Source organism: Mixophyes fleayi, chromosome 1 (genome assembly GCF_038048845.1).
Source record: "Mixophyes fleayi isolate aMixFle1 chromosome 1, aMixFle1.hap1, whole genome shotgun sequence".
NCBI classification, from domain to species: Eukaryota; Metazoa; Chordata; class Amphibia; order Anura; family Limnodynastidae; genus Mixophyes; species Mixophyes fleayi.
In genome coordinates this window covers 242,436,696-242,459,021 of record NC_134402.1, presented here as the reverse complement: position 1 = coordinate 242,459,021, position 22,326 = coordinate 242,436,696, and the positions used below count along the sequence as shown (strand labels likewise).

Here is a 22,326-nt window from a genome sequence, read left to right as displayed (position 1 = left end):
TGGTAATTTTGCATGGGGTGGATAAGAAGAATGTTAGTAAGGGGATGTATAAGATATGGGGAAGGAGTAAAGGTTGATTCTGTCATGTCACTTTTCCAGTGAAAAGGAAATGTACACTTTTAATATTCAAGAGAAACGTATGTATGTCAAACCCAACAGTTTCATTATGTACCTCTATTATAACCTAATAAGAGGGGATCTAGTAGGCTATTAAAGAGCATATAGAGCTGTACGGAGGTCCTCCTAACCACCTGTGTGCCCTCATATTGTAGAATACTCCTCTTCATTGTTCATGGGTGGCCCTAGGGCACAGTGGGGTTCCAAAGAGCAGCAATAATGACCACTTTCTCTTCCTATCTATAACCTTGCTCCAGTGTCCATTTAAGTAATAGTAGAGTGTGAGGATGTAAAGGGGCATTATGGTCAGAGATCACCATGAGATTGTGGGACGAAGCAGATCTGCAAGAGTGATTCCCTTTCTCATTGTTCATAAAATAACAAGGATGTTTCCTTCCCTGATGCTTATCGGATAATTGCACTGTTTGGCTATCGATGTTTCATTCCTATCACCTGGGTGGGTTTAGTATTGCACAAAGAGCTTGAGATCGTTTTGTAAAATCATGTTATGTATATGTTGTTTGGCATATACATTGTTCTTTTTCCAGTATTGTAGAGAGTTATGCATTTGAAAAAAACGAATCATGCTATTGACCTGTCAAACAGGCAGGATCAGATTACTTGCTGAAAAGTCTAGTGAACAAGAGGCGGGGCCTTTAAAGTAATTATTAACATGACATTATTGGACTTGATGATAGTAGTTTTTCCCTTGTACTCTTCTACCACTGTCCACGACACAACATGCAATGCAAGTAGACAGCAGGCCTGTTCGGAAACTTTCTTCAGGTTTAAAACAGCACAGGCGCCGCACTTACACATGGCCAGCAAAACTGACTGTCAGGTTTCAAGATCAGGTAACGCAAAACTTTCTTTTATTAATTAGTGGGTGTGCAAGTAACGCTGGTATTAAGTAAGTCCATATACATGAAATTGTACTAGGCTATGGGAAATCAATAGGGAATGCAGTGTCTACCTTCTTTTTAATTGTATGACTGCATTGTCAATAAAGTTTGAGGTACAAGGCATATATTGTTAAGCTGGGTACAATGCAATTTTCGTGCAAATCACACGATAAACCACTGTTTGAACAAATATTGCAAGAGTGTGTACACTCCCACAATCATGTTTTATTATACCAAAAAGGATTACCTCTGTTGATTTGGTTTTATAAACTTCCTAAAAATCACGATTAACCATGGAATGATGTTGGGAAAATATGAAAGTGTATATGCACTCCTGATCAGCAGTGTAGGCAGATATATGTATAGTGTGTACAATCTTTTCAGCAGATGGTTATGAGAGATGAAATCTGAAGGTAAATTGTGTAGGCTGGATAAACACTACAGAAAATTTCTGATGTGATTTTACCAATGACTGAAAGTTTCGGTCAGCATGCCGAATCATTTTGTATACTCTATTCACGTTTTGCAAGATTTACCTTCAGATCTGTGCTCTTCATCTGTCATAACCGTCCAGTGAATAGATTGTGACTCTGTAAACTCTAAGGAAATCTGCCTACACTAATAAATGTGAGTGCATACACACTTCAGAATTTGCCCAAGATCGTTCCATCATTTATAGAGATTTTTAATCCATTTATGAAATCTAATCAAACGATAAGATGTGCTTTGGAAGAATAAAACTTGATTGTTGGAGCGTACATACTAATGCAATATTGGACCTAACAGTCGTTTATTGTGTGTAGTGTGTACCCTGCATAAGATTGCAATCTACAGATATCAAAAACAATTGTACAGTGCTTATAACAAGTGTTACAGTGAAAGTGCTACATGAAAAAACATGGTTTTCCAGCACCCTAATAAATTAATGTAAAATGTATCAGGCAAATTTATATGTAAAATGAATTTAATGTTGAACTGTTTATTCATTTAATATAAAAATGATTGTGTAGAGCTCAGAGGGGGTATTCAATTGTCAGCGAGTTGTTTTTTTTTTGACCGTGTGAAGTCATTTTAATGCTGTTTTTTTTTATCATTTTTGAGCAGATTAACCTTACCCGCAATTCAATTCCATTTTAAGCGCTACGTTTTTTTTCATGAAACGGTCCTCTCGCGCTCCAGTAGAAGGTCTATTGAAGGTATAGGGTGTGCGAGAGGCAGCCACGTTAAAAGCTATTCAGTTGTTTTTTTTAACGCATACTATTTTATCTTGCACCTCCTTGGGGTGTGTTAAAAATAAAAAACCTCTGAAAAGTATTTGAAATCATGTAATTGGAAAAAAAAGTTTAACTTATGTTTTATCACTAATGCCTAACTTGTGTTAGTTGATTTTCTTGTGAAAAAATAATGAAATAAAATAAACATTAAAAAAAAATCACTAATTATATTTATATATGTTTTTGGTACAAATATGAATGTAGTAATGTATTTTGACATGGTATAGAAGATTGAATGGTAAAAAAATAGTTCAATTAAAAAATAAGCTAAAGAAAGTGCTATAATGTAGATATTACCAATGTATAATGCTATCTAATGTATGATAATGTATACAAAACCTTTTTATTTGTGTTATGCATGACCGCGTTAAAACTCCCCTAAAATCTCACAAACACAATTTTTAACGGTCGGGGGCAGTGTTCCCTCTTTTTCAATTGAATTGCACGAGTTTTCCCGCTGCCCTAACTCAAAACGGCCGCTATTGCCGTCAAAAACTCACAGGAGATTTTTTTTTTTTTTTTTAATGCAGCGGGGGAAAAAACAAACTTGCTAACAATTGAATACCCCCCAGAGAGTGATAAGATTTTGTACGAAGGTGATGTTGCTAGGACTATAAGGTTATTTAGCCCACACAATATACCATATAAGTAAAAACAAAATAGTGTAGCATGTGGTCCTAATCATCTGTGAGAGGTGTCAAGATAGGAAAGGGGTTGTTTAAAAAAAGTCATTTTTCAACTCGCTAATAAAATAATAGCATTGATACACTTACAGTCTGACTTGAGATGCTGCAATTTGTTCGGAATAAGGGTGTGTGTGATCATATGTTCTCTATTGCTCTTCCTCAGTCGGAGAGATTGAAACAGGAGGGTCTAAAAAAGAATTTTAAATAAAACTTAGTGTGGTTCTGAAAAATGCATTCTGTCCACATAAGTGGATATGTTGAATGAGCTCCTGTACTAAGTTCTTTAGCATATTTTAAGTGCCTTCAATATATATTACATATTTGATTATTGTATATTTACTCATCGGCGACATTCTAAAAATATGCCCTGATTGTATATCATTTTATTGCCATTATTATTTATTTATTGTATTATTTTTTTCGGGTTTTTTTTTTTTTTTTTAGTGCTTAACTATTAGTTTTTATTAGTTTTTAGTTATCTTTTTATATAATATTTTTTTAATATGTATTTTAGTGATTTAAAATACTCTTATATTCAGGGCTTAAGGCTTACTATCTAGTTACACACCATCTTATCACCCACTTGAGTGTTACAAAATTCTTTTTACATTAATCCTTAATCATTTATTAATTTAACCATACAAATTGAAGGGCCTGAAACACTGTGTTCACTACAATCCCCAGTCTATTCTCACTGACAATCATGCGTGCTTTTTTAAATGACTTAGAATATTTAGTTTCTTATGTAAGAAATAACCACATTGTACAAAGAAGCCTTCAATTACATATCTGAGACATATAATTGTGAAAGTTTTGCAAGGGTCCTTTTAATCTCCATAACTTGTAATTATTATTAATCAAATATTTGAATGGTTTCTGTAGTTACTGCACTGCTCTATACTTGAGATTTTTATTGAGGTTTTTATGTCTTTGAAAGGCAGTTGTTGCTTTCTGTCTGGAGAGAGGATCGACCAAAGCTGGGTGGGGTAGTTAGGTGGAGCTTTAATGGAGGCATGGCGAACAAAGCTGCTAGAGATGTAACTGCAAATATTTGAGGATTTTGACTTTAGATGTTAGCCGTGTACACACGCTGTTTATTTTGAACAGATGTTGCACAGATTAAAGCATTCCCTCTGGTTGGATACACTGCCTATAAACCAGTGTAGTGCCTCTAATATGTTAATTTTTAAGCCACAGAAACTCAAATGCTGTAAACAAGTAGGACAATAGGTAGTAGAGTCCAGGATCTAAGTGCAGCAGAAATTTACTACAATGCATTCACATGGATAAATGGAATGTACCTTACAGACTCCGTGGTCTCTCTAAGCGGGACAACTTTATAGTCCTGGATCCTCCCTTTGCCCCCAGAACCACCTGAATTCTTTGTAGCATGGATTCTACAAGGTGCTGGAAACATTCCTTAGAGATTCTAGTCCATGTTGACATAATAGCATCATGCATTTGCTGCAGATTTTTCGGCTGCACTTTCATGCTGCGACTCTCACGTTCCACGATAGGTGCTCTATTGGATTGAGATCTGGTGACTGTGTATGGCATTGGAGAACACTGATCTCATTGTGATGTTCATTGAACCAACTTGAGATGATGTATGCTTTGTTACATAGCATGTTATCCTTTTGGAAGTAGCCATTGGAAGATGGGTAAACTGTGGCCATAAAGGGATGCACGTGGTTAGCCACTATACTCAGGTAGGCTGTCGACTTTAAACAATGCTCATTTGGTATTAAAGGGCCTAATGTGTGCTAAGAAAGCCTTGCCCACACGATTACACCACACCAACCTGCGCTGTTGACATAAGGTAGGGCGAATCAATGGATTCATGTTGTTCACAGAAAAGTTGTGACTCTATCATCTGCATGATGCAGCAGAAAGAAAGATTCATCCACCCAGGTAATTTGTCCCGTTTTGGTGAGCCTGTACATACTGTAGCCTAAGCTTCATGTTCTTGGCTAACAGGAGCTAATGTACTCATCCACTTCAAGTTTCAATATGCTGTGTGTTCAGAAATGCTCTTCTGTATACTGATGTTCTAACACAGAGTTATTTGAGTTACTGCTGCCCTCTCCTCAGTTTAAGCCAGTTTGCACAGTCTCCTTTGACCTCTCTCATTAACTAGGCCTTTTTGACCACAGAACTGCCACTCACTGAATCTTTAGTTTTTCACACCATTCTCTGTAAACTCTAGAGACTGTTGAGTTGCTATCACTTGATTAGCTGGCTAGATATCTGTATTCGCAAACAGATGCACTGAGTGTGTGTGTGTGTGGGTGGGTGTACGTGTGTAATGGGTGTGTATAAACAGCACTGGTATCTGCAGTCAGTGGCAGTAATTTACAAAGAGCACCAGAAAACTACAGAGTGCTTTGAATTGGCACCGAACACATCAATGGTCAATTCCGAACACATCAAGGTGCATGCCTCTTCTCTGTACTTGGGAGCAACCTCTGCTAAGGTGAAGTTTCTTAATGTATTGCACCTCATTGTATTCAGGTCCTACACTGACCTATATGCTTTAGACACCATTAAAATGCAGTTAAAATCAGAAGCACTCATCCCCCAGGTATAGGTGCTTACATCTAGCAAGGGCTGGCTTGTAAGGCACACCTAAATGAGCCTTAAATAGGCTTGATGGACAGCTGCTAAGACAACATAAGGCAATTTTTGGAGACAGGACCTTAGAAAAAAATAGGCCGACACTCGACATATTCCATATTATATATGGTACCAGCTGCATGGCAATATAAATGCCCATATATGTATACAAAATGAGAAGACAGTTGTTGTCAGCGCTTATCCTTAACATTGCATATCTTTGTGTGTGTAGCAAAATGAAAACATGAGGTATTTCATATTTTGATCAAAACATTTAAGCCTGCATCCCAGTGTCAAGGGCACCTCATTATATGCAGGTCCTACACTGACTTATATGCTTTGCACACCATTAAAATGCAGTTAAAATCAGATGCACTCACCTCCCTCTTATAGGGGTTTACATCTAGCAAGGGCTGGCTTGTAAGCCTAAGTCTAAAGCATATAGGTCAAATTGGTATCTGTATGAACAGTATCCGTGTACAGAGCTACAGGTTTTCGTACTGAATATTGACCTAAGTTCTCTCTGCCTTTGTCTACAACATTTGTTCAATGTGTATGTGTTACAAATAAAATTCAATATCAATATGAAAATACTTGTTCTTTTGCCTTCAAAATATTTGTCTTATGTTTATATCCGTAAAACATCAAAACACTATATTCACTATTCTATTAATTTTTCATACAAAAAATGAAACACGGAATGAGGTGTATTATTAATGACCCATAGTAGTATTCTGCAGGATTCTGTTCTTTTAAGTAAGCACGCCATCCTTTAGCCACATGTTGTTGTGGATATTGGGACTAAACATTACTGTTATTTGATCTAGATCTATACAATCATTATGTAATGCTAATTTTAAGCCTAATATTTGTTTACCTTCTCCCTTTTGATCTAGGCCACCAGCATGGACGAGGTCATATGGGAGCAGTACACGGTGACCTTGCAAAAGGTGGGCAAATCTGCACATTCCTGATATTTCATGACGCTATAGTAATCCTTGTGCCTGGGACTTTTGAAATAATAATTTGCTGCTGTACAGTACAAATCTGCTGCCCTCTTGATCATCAGTAGGATACACATGGTTTTGTTCATTTCTCTTTCTGGCAATGGCAGAAGAATAGTGATTTCAGTGCTAGTCTATATGCTTAATGGTGGTTCAAGTTACAAACTGTATCTGTTCTGCCCCAGGACATAAAGGGGTGCACTACTTTAGTTGCTACTGCATCTGCCATAGTATTTTTATGTATACACTTATGAATAGTGCCTTCTGTCAGTTGACATGTTATTGTTTTTTCTTCTTCTTAGCTCTCTAGCAGTAATATACTTAAAAGTATTACTAGTAAATTGTTAGGTTGTGGATCTTACTTTCTTGTCTATTTTCCCATTTATTATGCGCAGGATTAAAACATTTATACTCCTTTTTTTTATAAAATCCTGCTTTGACCCACAGGCATTAACAAATGCCTTTTCCACCTGTAATGGAGAAATGATGCAGCTGGTCCATTCAGGAGCTAATTTTACTACACGTAAATGTTACATGTTTAAACAGCTAGATGGGTTGGGTCCTTTCTTGTGCATGCTGTCAGTGCTAGAAAACATGCAGTTGCATTCCAGTACTTTTTGGTATCTAGGAGTAGTGTGATGCATGGTTAACTAGCAGTGATTGCAGTGGTGCCAACTCCTTTTAAAAGCGCGGTCAGCCAATGGGTGCTCTGGCATTTACTATAAGTTAAAGTTCCCTTAGGGATAATTCACATGGGTGTCTTTGACAAAACGAGTACATATAGTTACGATTATTAAATGTGTAAATTAAGTCCAATCACAAAGGGGTTTGTTCACGTGAGTTTGTTTTTTTTAAACATGCAAAGCGTGCTTGCAATTGTTTTATTTATTGGTTTGCTTTGTAACGGTGTTTGTGTCACTACTGTGTTTAAGTGCATTTTCTCATGCCTTTTATTTGTGTGATTTTTATGCTGTGATTTCTAAAATAGAAGTCAGTGTTAAGAGAAATTTAAAACTATATATTAAAAATAGTATAGAAAGTGAGATGTGAGGATTAACTTTTTGACCCCTCCATTTGACTTCAGCACCACAAAGTGAGCAAAATTTATGCCACTCATACATCAGACAGTACACCTAGGTCATTGGGATGCAATATTGCCTTGCTTGAGAGCATTACATATAGCTTAGCTGGCAACTTGCAACTTCATGTCGACTGTAGTGAGGTTGGCGACAGTCATAAGCATTGTCTTATCCCTTTCTAATAGGAAGATCTCCTCTTAGTAACAATAAAGTGAGGTTTGCATTAAGTTTGGAACGAACAATTCATGTTGATGCTTTTTGTCTCAATTATAATTTTTTCTGCTAAGTGTCTGCTAATAACTTGTGTTCATATTGGTTTCTGCCGTTTTAAAAGCCAATAAAATGTTCTATGTCCACAAATTTCTACTTTAAAGGATAGCAAAAAGGGCTTTGGCATCGCAGTCTCTGGGGGAAAAGATAACCCACACTTTGAAAATGGTGAACCTTCTATTGTCATTTCCGATGTGCTACCTGGTGGTCCAGCTGAGGGCTACCTACAGTGAGTACTTGTAAAGAGAGCGTCATCAAAATTGTGTTTGTGATAAAAATGCTGTCTGAAAGTTATTGTTGTAAGAAGCATTGTGGCGCTTACATTCCTTAGTGGATGTATATAAATTGATGATGATGGATGTGTATGAATTTTAATATAACAATTTGGATATATTGAGGTTTCATATAGAAGGGTGTTAATGTCACAATCTGCCTACATCTGTTAACAGAAGCCTCTCAAACCATTGAACTGTGTTGCGTTGTAGTTAATATTGTAAAGCTCTTGATTGGCTACAAATTGTTCAAATCCCCTCTCCCCCGTCCCTCAAAAAAACGTCATCTTCTGCACGTTAGTGCAGAGCTGTAACCCCCCCCCCCCCACGCCCTCAATATTAACCAAATTAACCTAAGATATTCCTAAATTGCACCCACCTTCAGTGTTGCGCCCTGGGCAGTCACCCCTGTCGCACAGCCCTAGTTACGGCCCTGCGTTCGTGTGACCCCAGTTTTGAAGAATGAATAGTCAAAATCTAAAACAAAACACAGTCAAACATGCTTACACTTTGTCTCATGGTAATATCTTGTGTTGTGTAAGCATTCACTTATTTTGGTTTTATTTTTACAGAGAGAATGACCGAGTGGTTATGGTTAATGGAACACCTATGGATAATGTGATCCATTCATTTGCTGTGCAACAATTAAGAAAGTGTGGAAAAACTGCTGTGATTGTAAGTACACTAATTCCTTCTGTTTTTGTTTTATTTCATCATGCTGCAATTCGGAGGCTTTACTCTATACTGAAATGGTTTTGGAGACTGCAAAATAAAAAAAAATTAAAAAACTGTTCAAAAGGTTTAAATAGCGGGGGTAAGAAAAGGGAGTCTCACTCAAGCAGAGGTATGGTGGTTTAGGGAGATTTTCCCCTTGTGTTCCACTCTGTCTGATCAAGGGTAGTATAAATGGAAGAGTAATTTCATTAAAAATGAAAATAAAATAATATGACTGGGAGCTATTTCCACATATAAGTGGAACTGAAGATCAGGACACACTCAGTTTATACAACCCTTGATCGGACATAGGGTGGAGCACAAGAAAGGGGAAAATCTCCCTAAACCACCCCATACCTCTGCCCGGTTGAGACTGTCCCTTTTTTACCCCCCCTATTTTAAACCTTTTGAACTGTGCACTAGTAAGTACGCATAATCAGTCCATTAAGACCTACGTTTGGACATGATTAATGTCTAAGCAGGTAATATTTATAAAACTCTCATGATTGACAACTATATAGTGACTTGGCCACTCACTTAAGGATCATTAATTACCTCTGCCTAAGATTGTGTCTGTGGAGTATTTGCAGCAGAAAAACCAGGCTGCTTTGAAAAGATCAACCCGCTCTTAATTGGACATTACTATATATTTTTTGCTGATATTTCTATTTCTCATAATTTGTGTTTTTATTTATTTTTTATAATCTACATCAATATTTTTTATTTATTGTGTATTTGTAACAATTTTTTATAGGCCTACGTATGTCACATATGTATTAAATATTGCATTTCATTCAAACTCAGATTTCAGATTACAAATCATAGTTATTGTCGGTTTAAACGGCGCCCATTTCTTTATATGGTTGTTGTTGTTTACTCTTTAGAATTGGCATTCCTAGGATAGGGTGCGACATTAAACGATCTCTTTTGAGCATTATTACGATATAATATATCCCGGAAGTATGAGTGCTTGAGAGTTAATAAATCTCTACAGCAGACAGAGTGACTGACCGTTTGGCAAATTTTCTTTGCAAAAATGCACAGTGTGAATTGGTTGATCATACAGGGGCAGTGATGTCAGAGTAGCTCACAGAACGGCATTCACTGCTTTTTGCCTGTATCGGATCCCATTATTATACTTTCCTAATGATGTTGAAGGGGCTTCAGCTGTCTGTAATGAAGTAGAGAGGTAACACTTTACTTTTTTACAGTAAACACTGAACAATGTTTTTCACCTCTATGGTTCATTTATGAAAATTTTAATGTTTTTGTGTTTAGTGGTTCTTTGGGCAGAAGTAATTTTACAGTCTGTAAATGGACTGGAGAAGGCCCAGGAAAAACACTGGTATTCCAGCTAGAGAAATCAGCAGGCTGGTAAAAGTAAGGTGATGTGTAGTAGTGCAGCTTTAACAGTAGTAAAGGCAATGGTGCTTCATTACAAAAAACAGTCAAACAGTTTGACTGTTTTTAGTGAAGCTCCATTGCCTATACTATTCTTATTATTTGATTTTAGATTGGGGCACTGATGGCACCCCCAAGTGTAGGCATGGCAGCATCAGCAATGAGCGCTTCAGAAGTCTTTTGTTTTAGTTAAACTTTATCAGTGAAGACTAGTTATAGCAAAGACAAATAAAAGACAATACAAAACTCAGATATGACTGTAAAAGCAAAAAATAATGTTTAATTTCACCTTAGTTTATCAGCATTTGATATCGTTTTCCCCATTTCTCTTATGAAATAGGTAGTGAAAAGACCTTGTAAAGTTCAGATTACGGCAGTAAGACGATCCCCCTCTCCTGAGCCTGACCCTAGGGCTTTTGACATCATGGATGATGATGGACATTTTGACCGCAGAAGTGCATACAGTGGGTACAGTGAAAGCTGGCAAAGTGGCAATGGTCTCCGCAGCAGAGAATCCAGCCCAGACAGAGGCTATAGTAGAGACCAAGAAAGAGGTCGCTTACATGACAGGGAGCTAGATGGTGTCCGTGGGAGAAGTAGGGAACGGAATCTAGATGATGAGCAAGAAAGCAGAAGAGAACGCATCAGAGACAGAAGCGCTGGACGGGATTTGAGCGAGGAACGCAAGTATAGGAGGGATAGGGGAAGAAGTGTGGACAGGGAGGAGTCGTTTGAACGTAGCTACAGCGGAGACTACAGCCCAGATCGTGGAAGTAACCGAAGATCCCAACCTGATCACAGAAATGAAAAGGAATTGCTTCACCGCAGCCGTGACAGACTTCAGTCCCACAGCCCTTCACCTGAACCATACAGAGCGCCTGCACGAAAGGGGCAAGAGAAACCCATCAGTGTGCTTCTTAGCAAAAAGAAGCCAAACGAAGGTAAGAATGAAAATTGAAATGTATACATTGTACAGGTGTTGAGCATATGAGTGTTTATGGAGCACTTTTAATACAGAAAAATGCGTTCACCTATAGAAAGAAAAAAAAATCCTCTGGATTTTAAACATTTCCTTTGATTCAAATCCTGAAAAATGTTGACCACGTGGAAGAGAAATTTTAAAATAAACAGTGCAAAATAGCATTTACAAAGCCACTAACTTTATTGAGGCTTTATAGCAGACTCTTTGGGGTAGATCTCTCAATGGACTAAAATCGTCTTAAATAAATCATTCAGTCTCCAGTCAATTAAAGTTATTTTATTTTTAATTCAGGCAATTTTGGGTGATTTTACTGAACATCAATAAGAGCCCATTAAAACCATTGTCCATAGTAATGAATGGGGAAAGCTCAGCCAATCACAAGCAATGCTTACATGCTGGCCTCTTGTGATTGGCTGAGTAGATGTTCCAGCGTGCTTAGGCTGACAGAGCATGCTGGGACTTCAGGTTAAACAAGTGCCAGCATGCCCAAGCAGTCGGGGAGTACATTATAATATAGATTTTGTTTTCCTTTAAAATATTTATTTACTTGAAGTCATTGATATCTATGGGCTTTCTGCATTCATTGAAATGTATTGTCCATTAAAATGAATAGAAAATCTCACTCATCTTACTGTTTTCACACATTGTCAATTGTCTAATACCAGTGAGATTCTATGTGTACATTTCAATTTTGCAAATCACCCTTTAATAGATCCCTTCCTGCTCTATACTTCATAATGCAGAAATCAATCATTTCTGTGATTGTGAGATGTATGGTGAACGTTTTTTGTATTTTTATTTTTGTGAAGATTTAATGTTAATTGCTTTTAGAAGTTTCTGACGAATTGCAAAGCTCCATGTTAATCACTAAAAAAATAACATATTTTGTGCACATCAACCTGTGATATATTTCCCCCTATATGTATAGACATCACCAGAGATAATAATGACCCTTATAGTTTCTAACATTTGTGAAATTAATTTTGCTTTTAAAGGTAATGTAAATAAATGCCACCAAGAACATTATAATAATAATACTTTAGGTAATTTCTATGTATGTACATACAAATAATTAACAAGTTTTCATATGTTTAATTCTGGCAGAATATGGTTTGCGACTGGGTAGTCAAATATTTATCAAAGAGATGACAGATTCTGGATTAGCAATGAGAGATGGCATCTTGCACGAAGGAGACATTGTCCTTAAAGTGAGTTGTTCTTTTATATATTTCTGTTTTACATAGTCTTGATAAAATGGGGGCATGTATTTCCTGTGTGTTAGAAAATAAATGAGTAACAGAAGGTAATTTTATAGCAAATTCTATTTGTTTAATTTACCAGTTTATTTGCTCATTCCTGACTTAGAGGTGGAAACATTGCCTATACTTTGACTGAATTCAGAGAGACTTACCCTTGTGTACCTAGAATTAGAGAACAAAACAATGGATCAATTTATAGTATTGAATTCACGTGTTCTGAGAAGAATTATTAGCTTATATATATGCAGGGGCAAGTGCATGATCTACACAGACAAGTTCTAACTAGGATCATCACACACACATTTTCTTAATTGAGTCGTATTTTGTTCCACAAGATTAAATCTCATTTTTACATGTTGGTGCAAGAAATGCCTTTTTCTCTCCGCAAGTGGACTTGCTTTTTCTAGAGCTGGACATCGGGCCTCATCCCAGCACATCTAATGACATGCACTTTACCCTTTCCAAGTGGGAAAGCTCATATTTTGGCATGTTTTGAACATTTTAATTAGAGATGAGCGGGCTCGGATATCTGAAATCCGAGCCCACCCGAACGTTGCCGATCCGAGCCGGATCCGAGACAGATGGTGCTGTGTCCTGTGCTCTGTCCTTCTGAGTTCAGTGGTGCTGCTGTGTCCTGTTCAGTCTAGTGGTGCTGTGTCCTGTGCTCTGTCCTTCTAAGGGCATTGTTATTTCCCCATTATTCCCAAATTATAAAAAATTTCAAAAAAAGTTATAAAAAAAAGTACAAAAAAAGTAATTATAAAAAAATAAAAAAAAATATCCCAAAACAATCCTGCAGTATAAGTCCAGTGGTACTGATATATTACAAAGTTCACTGATTCAGCAGTATAAGTCCAGTGGTACTGATATATTACAAAGTTCACTGATTCAGCAGTATAAGTCCAGTGGTACTCTCCTGTGCCGCATATAATTTTTAAAGGCTTTGCCGAGTGTGTGTGGCTTAGGGGTACGCTCTCTTGTGCTACATATAATGGAAAACAAAAATTTGGAGGATAAAGTAGGGAAAGATCAAGACCCACTTCCTCCTAATGCTGAAGCTGCTGCCACTAGTCATGACATAGACGATGAAATGCCATCAACGTCGTCTGGCAAGCCCGATGCCCAATCTCCTAGTACAGGGCATGTAAAATCCAAAAAGCCCAAGTTCTCAAAAAGTAGCAAAAAGAGAAACTTAAAATCATCTGAGGAGAAACGTAAAGTTTGCAATATGCCATTTACGACACGTAGTGGCAAGGAACGGCTTAGGCCCTGGCCCGTGTTCATGACTAGTGGTCCAGCTTCACCCAAGGATCTAAGCCCTCCTCCTCCTCCCCCCCCCCCCCCCCTACAAAAAATTTAAGAGAGTTATGCTGTCAGCAACAACAACAAAACAGCAAAGAACTCTGCCTTCTAAACAGATGACATCACAAATCCCCAAGGCGAGTCCAAGGGTGTTGGTGGTTGTGAAGCCTGACCTTCCCATCACTGTACGGGAAGAGGTGACTCCATCCAGCATTTGCAGCACTCCCTCTGCATATGCTGGAAGGATCACCCACAGTCCAGTTACAGATTTGGCTAATGAAGGTGAATGTTGTACACCGGGAGGAGGATATTGATGTAGCTGGCGCTGAGGAGGATGTTGATGATTATGATGCAGACAGATACCAAATTGCCTTTCTCAATTTCTATTTATATTCTAGATTATATAGTGGAGAGGGGATCTGATGCAGACAGATACCAAACTGCCTTTCTCCATTTCTTTGTATATTTGAATTTCTAGTTATACAGTCTGCAGGCTGCTTTTTTTTATATTCAACTACAAGTGTAGGGTGGGTGGGGGGGCATAGATAGCCACCAAAGTAACGTGGTTCATTTAATTTCACTTTCTAGCTCCACAGTCTGTGCAGCCTGCTTTTTTTTATCTTCAAAGTATTTACAAGCCTTGCAATCTAAATTAACTAGAGGTAGTGACGTGCTAGAACTCCACCCTCTATATGCTGCAGAGTATGGAGGGAGCATCAAAAGGCCATTCAAGCCTACACAGCCACCTACGACATAGGAAAAGGAGTGGGGATGCGCCTGAGTCAAGCGCACTGGAGAATGATTTCCGTGTTGTGCAAGGTTCTGCAGCCACTTGAACTTGCCACACGAGAAGTCAGTTCCGACACTGCCAGCTTGAGTCAGGTTATTCCCCTGATCAGGCTTTTGCAGAAGCAGCTGGAGAAAGTGAGGGAGAAGCTGGTACACCATTGCGATTCCACCAAGCATGTAGCTCTTGTGGATGAAGCCCTTCGTACGCTTTGCCAGGATCCGAGGGTGGTCAGTCTTTTAAAGTCAGAGGAATACATTCTGCCCACCTTTCTTGATCCTCGGTTTAAAGCGTATGTTGTGTCTCTGTTTCCGGCGGACACAAGTCTACAGCGGTGCAAAGACCTGCTGGTCAGGAGATTGTCCTCTGAAGAGGACCGTGACATGCCACCAGCTCCACCTTCATTTTCATCACTGTTTGTGCAGTTCCAAAAAAGAGGAACTGCCATTTCTATTGCTACCTTCTTTCTTTCTGTATTTCCTGTGTCCTGTGGTCTGTTCTGCTAAGGGCATTGTTATTTCCAAGTTATCCAAAAGTTAAAAAAAAAAATATATATATTTTTATAAAAAAAATTATAAAAAATTAATTTAAAAAAAAAACACTAAAATTTTCCAAAATTAATTGGAAAAAAATATTACAAAATTTTAAAAAATCTAGCTTGTACTGCTATTTAAAAGTCTAACTACGATCATTCACTGTTGCTGTACCCCAAAATAATAGGTACTGCTATTAAAGTACAGTCCAGAGGTACTCTCCTGTGCCGCAGATAATTTGTAAAAGCTTTGCTGAGTGTGTGTAGTTATGTATCACAGGTTTTAAGAAGAGGCCCAACACTGACAACCTGTTAGAGAAACTGAGGGAAATAATCTCTCTGTGGCTCACCCCACTTAGACTCTCCTGGGGATTCGAATAAGTGCCATTTCTATTACTACCTTCTTTCTTTCTCTATTTAAAAGAAACTAAATAACTGCCATTTCTAGTACTACCTTCTTTCTTTCTCTATTTAAAAAAAAAAACAAAAACTGCCATTTCTAGTACTACTTTCTTTCTATATTTAAAACAAAAAAAAACCTGTCATTTCTATTACTACGTTAATTGTTTGTGCAGTCACAAAAAGAGGAACTGCGCCCTTAACTGCTATGTTGGTTTTAGACGTCCATCCGGTGTCCGCCATCTGTTCCCTGGAATTCAGACCAGTTGAGTTTTTTTTTTATTATATTGTGGGGACCACTCCACTACGCAGTCCAGATACTTTTTTGGTGGAATTCAGACCAGTTGAGGTTTTTTTTATTATATTGTGGGGACCACTCCACTATGCAGTCCAGATACTTTTTTGGTGGAATTCAGACCAGTTGAGGGGTTTTTTAATATATTGTGGCCCCGGTATCAAATTGGGTACCGGGGCCACTCCACTACGCAGTCCAGATACTTGTTTGGTGGAATTGAGACCAGTTGAGGGTGATATATTGTGGCCCCGGTACCAAATTGTGTACCGGGACCACTGCACTATGCAGTCCAGAAAGCTACCTCGGTGAAACGTTTTGGACTAAAAACAATATTGTGAGGGTGTTCAGAATAGACTGGGAATTAGTGGAAATGATTGCTAATGAATGTTATTGAGGTTAATAATAGCGTAGGAGTGAAAATAAACCCAAAAAACTTGATTCTAACACTTTTAATGTTTTTTTCAAAATAAATCCGAATCCAAAACCTTAAATCCGAACCAAAACCTTTCGTCAGGTGTTTTGCGAAACAAATCCGAACCCAAAACCTCAAGCAAATCCGAATCCAAAACACGAGACACCAAAAGTGGCCGGTGCACATCCCTAATTTTAATAATAAAAAAAAAAACCTCCAAAGCCTTAAGAGTGCCACATGCAATAAAGGCATTCTAAATTTCCCCCAACTCTCATAATTAATGCACTACATAAATGCATTTAAACTAAGCAGTGTTTAAGGAAAGCAATTGATATGAAATTTGTATGGTTTCCACCATGCTCATTTAGATATCCGGAAAAACAGGAGCAAATTGATTTTCCAGGGTCAGCTGTAAGAACTGTAAACTGGGCGTGCACTTTGAAATGCGCTATGCTGACAAATAGGCACTTGCACACATAAATAAACCTTGCATGCCTGCACTTTATCTGTTTGGTAAATGACCCTTAAACAGTAACATACCCCCTTTCATGGAATTATCTGCATACACTGCTGTCAGTCTCATAAAAGAAAGGTGCTGCCTGGTTTTTATATAATCTATAAATGTATTGTAATACTTTAATGACTCAACATTAAAAGCAGGAACGTGTTGGTTTAAAAGTACAGATAATGAAATGAGTTGTTAAATATTTTTTTTTAAAATGAAACTCATGCTTGTGCAATAAGAAATTGGACTGGTGACTGTCTTCATTTGTAGTTACCATACACTGATTTTTTTTTTTATTTAATTGTATTCCTTTTTTTTAAAGTATTTGATTGTGTGATAGTTTGACATTTATACAAATGTCCTGGACATTCTTTTCTTTGACTTAAAATATGTCCATGAAAATAGCGATTTACTATGGTTATGTTTTCCATCTTCTGGCCTTTTGTACTGCTTACAATTCTGATTTTATAAACTTACCATTCTCTATGAATCCATTGCCCTGGCTTACTTTATATATTGTTACATGATTTACAGTGTACCCTAGTTAAAGTTTTAATTATTGTCCATTAAAGGACTGTAAGACTGTTTAAATTATGAGCCAGTAATCTTGCTGTAACCTTGGCAGCCATGTCACCTTGTAGATTCTTTTCTTCTACAGATCAATGGCACTGTGACAGAAAACATATCTCTATCAGATGCCCGGAAACTAATTGAGAAGTCAAGAGGGAAACTGCAGTTGGTGGTACAGAGAGACGCCATGCAAACCCTGATTAATATACCTTCTGTGCATGACAGTGACTCCGACATAGGAGGTGAGTTTTACATTGGTTTTGCAGAAATAGATCTCTTGTAAAATCTTCAGAAAAAGCATTGCAGCTTACTGGCTAGTTTTAAATTGTTGAATTTGCCTGCAACTCATTCATTTTGAGCAGACCGCTATCCTTTGTTGCCAACATACAATCCATACATGCATCATGTTACATTCATCTAAAAAAACATTTTCAGAATATGCAGATCTCACACAAGACACTGTAAAAACTTTAATTCATGCACTCATCATCTCCTGCATTGACTATTTCAATACCATCCTTGCTGGTTTTCCCAGATTCAGACTCTCACCGTTGCAATCTATTTTGCAAGTGGCAGCTAGATTGATTTTCCTCGCAAATCATTCTTTCACTGCTGAGCCGCTCTGTCAGTCTCTATGCTTGCTGCCTGTTTATTACTAAATCCAACATAAAATACTTAAGCTAACATACATGGCCGTTAACAAAACTGAATAATATTCATCTCTTCACTTGTCTCAAAATACCTTTCAACTCGACACCTCTGTTCTGCGTCTCTTATCCACACTCATTACTTGCTCCATACTTTGTTCGGGCTGCACCTACTTTATGGAATGCCCTTTCGCGCACAATAAGACTTTCCTCTAGTCTTCAAACCTTTAAGCATTCTCTGAAAACCCACTTCTTCATATCAGCGTAAAAAATTCCTCAATCACCCTCTTAACCTCCCTAACGTACCCTATTACCACTTATTTACACAATTCACACAAGACAGAAACTTTCTGACCCACTGACCAACGTTGCAGTGTGACTGGATAATATAGCCCACTAAACACCTTTTACCTTTGTAGTCTGACTGGACCAATGTGCAGTATGTAGCACTTAACTTCATTTATCAGGCTCACATTGTCCTATAAATTGTAAACTAGTGAGCAGGACTTTCTTACCTCTCTGTATATCTGTATTACCCAGTATTGTTGTATTACTGTATTTGTTCCCAATTGTAAAGTGCTATGGAATATGCTAGCACTCTATAAATAAATTATGATGATTTGCACTGGGCTAAGAATGGAGCTATCATACCATTGAGTGACCCTGGCATGTAGAATGTTAACACAATCTGATGTGAACATTTGGAGCTTGCCATAGGATTACTATGCTGGTTCCATTTTTGCCCACTTTAAATGTAGTTTAACTCAAACTAATAGATCAAAAGACAGATATTATTTCAACTTCACTTGTCTAATTTTTATATTGCTAGATGTCCTACCTTTTCTATGGTAAACAATGCTTGAGAATAGAATACTTTTAGTGCATTCATTTTTGGAGGTAACTGAAAAAAGGTGCTGTAACCAAAAAAGATTCTAATTGTTATTTTTCCGGTACAGTTTGAAAATTGAATCAAATGTTGGGTTGCTATGGGTGACGGCACCTTTTTATGTGGTTACTTGTGCACTAATTATCACAAATGTCTCTAATAATATTTTTGAGTAACTTCTATATATTTTACTGAATACTTAAAAAAAAAAAAAAGTGAAAATTAAACCTACTTATATTGAGGGTATATTTCCTTTTAATGCTTGTTCATGACATATAATACACACAGGCAAAATGAAAACAAAAAACAACCAGACTTTAGGAATGTGTTTTGTTGTTTGTTCCCATGTGTATCATCTTAAAATGCTGTATTTGACTTGTGTTATACAGATATATCTGATATAGAATCCAATCATTCCTGCTCTCCTCAAGAGGAAAGGAGATCAAAGCATTCGGACTCTCATTCCTCCAATGAAAAACTGAAAGAACAGCCAATGTGAGAAACATAAAAATACAATTACATGACACTATAGGAATAATTGGGAATTACCATGTTGTATAATTGTGTGTTGTAATTAAAGTTGCTGCAGCAATTTAGGCCTTTGTCATCCTGATTTTTTAAAAGTAAACAAATAGTGTTTCATAAATTCATAATTGTGGTTATTCTTATCCTTGCTATCAGCACTAAAGAGGATCCACCCAACAGACTTGCAAAGATGGGAGCCAAGCCCACTCCTTTTAAGTTGATGAATACAGATGAAATACCTGCTCCTGTTGCTGTAAGCCCAGGATTTCCAGACACCAGCACAGATCCAGTTTATTTAGAGGAAGCACCAGGTTAGCAACTAAATATGTTCACATTTTCGAGGCATACGCTTCACTTTTTGAGCCTTTCAGTTTTGCTTTTAAATTATCCACATTCATTCGCTTTTGAAATATTTATAATAAGTATCTTTAAATTGTTGTTTATCTTTACTTCAATAAATTTTTATTGAGTTTTTCAAAGTTAAATGGGGTACAGAAAAAAGAAAGGGTAACAAGCACAGTTGAGGTAACAAACAAAAGGGTAATGAAAAAAACCAAGAGGGGGAACCCCCACGCAGGGGGGAGGGGGGGGGGTCACTCAATTGAAACAGCGATCTTATAGCATGCACGTTACTTTAAGAAGCAGAAATAAAATATACACATTGGTCTTTCTCATAGTATGCCAGATGGGGAGATATTAATACCTAGGTAGCTCAGATAACACACAGGCAGAGCCTATTCGTTAGGCTGGGGTTCCTCTATGAGGGCTGCTGGGGAGGGAGAGGGTGAAGTATTTGAAGCTACTCGTGCTCTACCGGAGCCCTCTGTAACATATTCGTGCCAGCTAAACCATTTGAAAATTGGATTGGAGGCGGATGACGTATAGAGCACATTCGTTGTTTCCATTTCAAAACTATACTGGATCTTAGACACGACCTTGGTGATGCTGGGGGGAGCAGGGGACTTCCAGTTCTGAGCAATTGCTGCTCTAGCGGCTATTAGTATGTGTCCTAATACATAGCGCTTATAGCTAGGAACCACAGGCTGATATATATGTAGGAGGGCTACCTTCGGGTCAAGAGTGACAGAAACTCGCAGGACCTCCGAAATCAAAGCGGATATCTCGCCCCAGAACGTTTGGATCACCGGGCATGTCCAAAAGACATGATAAACATCTGCTATCTGACTACATTGACGCCAGCAGAATTTAGACTGACTTGGCCATATCTTATGAAGGCGATCCGGGGTGAGGTAGAGCCGATTGAGGAGCTTAACATACATTTCGGTGTGATTGATGCATCTAGACATGCGGTGTGAGGAAATGTAGATCTTTTCCCACTGCTGGAGGGAGAGAGTCATACCAATATCTGCTTCCCAACGTGCCTGAATCGGAGTCTTGGAGGCTGGGACCAGGGACTGGGAATAGCGGTACCAGAATGTTATTCCTCCCCTACTACCCGCCTTTGTTAATCTATCTAGGAAAATTGTTGTTGATCTTAAATCTTCTGATCCATTTTTTTTTTTTTAAAGAAGTCACATTATTCAAGGAGCGAAGATGTTTCAGTGCACCCACTCATATACACCCATCTCTGTCCTGTTCAGAGATAGGATCAGAGCCTGTAGATCATCACTATAGATCTTGTATTGAGCATGTCCGTATACTAATACATTTTTAAAGTGATCAATTAGTGTAGAAGTCATATTACACAATTATCAGTTTGAATGTTTTTGTTGGTATATTGTGTAATATTAAGAATATACCAGATCATAACCCTTAATGACTACATAAGCATTCTAGTTGCAGAATACTCTACAAACAGATTAACAGTGGAGATCCTGTTGGGTCGGTCTGTCTATGATAGGCTCATTTCATTTCTGGCCCTCTGTGTAAATTTAAAGACTAGTTTCCTTGGGTTTAAGACCATTGTGGCAAATCAGGGCACATAGGGGCATATTCAATTATCGGCGTTACTGGCCAAAGTAACGCGGCATGCGTAAATACTGTTACTACGGTACCTTTCACACTGGATTTCAACTCACGGCTCACGTAGCTGCGAGCTGAAATCCGGCTTAGTATTACCGTAATAATGGTAATACTTTTTACGCCGCGGGAAACGGGAACAATTGAATATGCCCCATAGTCTAGAAAGAAGCTCTTAATACTGAAGGCTGTCATGGTTGTCTGCAAAAAGCTCTAATTTTCAGTCGTCCTCTGTGAGAGTGCTTTTTAGAGGATCTTAAACTTCCCTCCAACAATTTTGTTGGCCAACTTGGCAGCATTGAATAAACCCATGGAGGTCTTCTGATGATGTGAGTCGCCTTTTTTGCTTTTTTTTTTTTTTTTTTTTGATACTTATTCAGTGGTCATATTAGCTGTAATAGCTCACAAGTTCTTAACAATTGGTCCTAGTCCCTGCACTTTTAGGTTAACAATAATACTACTGTAACCTTTCAGGATAGTTGTATAGAATATCTAAGGATTAAGTTTACTGTCAGCTTTCAGGCCCTGTGCTTTCAGAATTACCACCTCTGCTTTTGTAGGACAAGTTTTCTCTTTGTGGGATGATGGTAGGCACAGAGGGTGAGCAGGTTATGTGCATATGAGATATTATTCCTGCTAAAGCTGCTGTACTATTTTAAGGTGCATTGACCCTGCTTGAACACTTGCTTCTACAGGAGATGCTTTACTATAATGAGTAATTAAGAGACTAGATATCAGTAGGGGGACTATAAAAAGGTGGGTGGACTGCGGTTTCCCATTCTGCCATAAAAATCTGTGACTCTGTTTTTAGTGTAATTCACTAGGGTTTACCGTAACAGGCTGCATATACACAGGGTTGTAATCTGTAACACATTAAATCAGAAAACCAATGCACAGACTAGACAATATGCAT

At 37.9% G+C, this 22,326-nt stretch overlaps 1 protein-coding gene across 4 annotated transcripts in view; it reads left to right on the top strand.

Moving 5' to 3' along the window:
- TJP2 (tight junction protein 2) overlaps nt 1–22,326 on the top strand; it is a 114,493-nt gene that overhangs the window by 44,688 nt on the left and 47,479 nt on the right. For all 4 annotated transcript variants that reach the window (XM_075208657.1, XM_075208640.1, XM_075208649.1 and 1 more), the window contains 8 exons: nt 6,489–6,542; nt 8,050–8,174; nt 8,790–8,892; nt 10,673–11,273; nt 12,419–12,522; nt 17,464–17,617; nt 19,298–19,403; nt 19,590–19,744. In XM_075208657.1, the coding sequence (XP_075064758.1) occupies nt 6,498–6,542; nt 8,050–8,174; nt 8,790–8,892; nt 10,673–11,273; nt 12,419–12,522; nt 17,464–17,617; nt 19,298–19,403; nt 19,590–19,744 (1,393 nt within the window). In that variant the 5' untranslated portion in view covers nt 6,489–6,497. The remainder of the gene's footprint in view (nt 1–6,488; nt 6,543–8,049; nt 8,175–8,789; nt 8,893–10,672; nt 11,274–12,418; nt 12,523–17,463; nt 17,618–19,297; nt 19,404–19,589; nt 19,745–22,326) is intronic.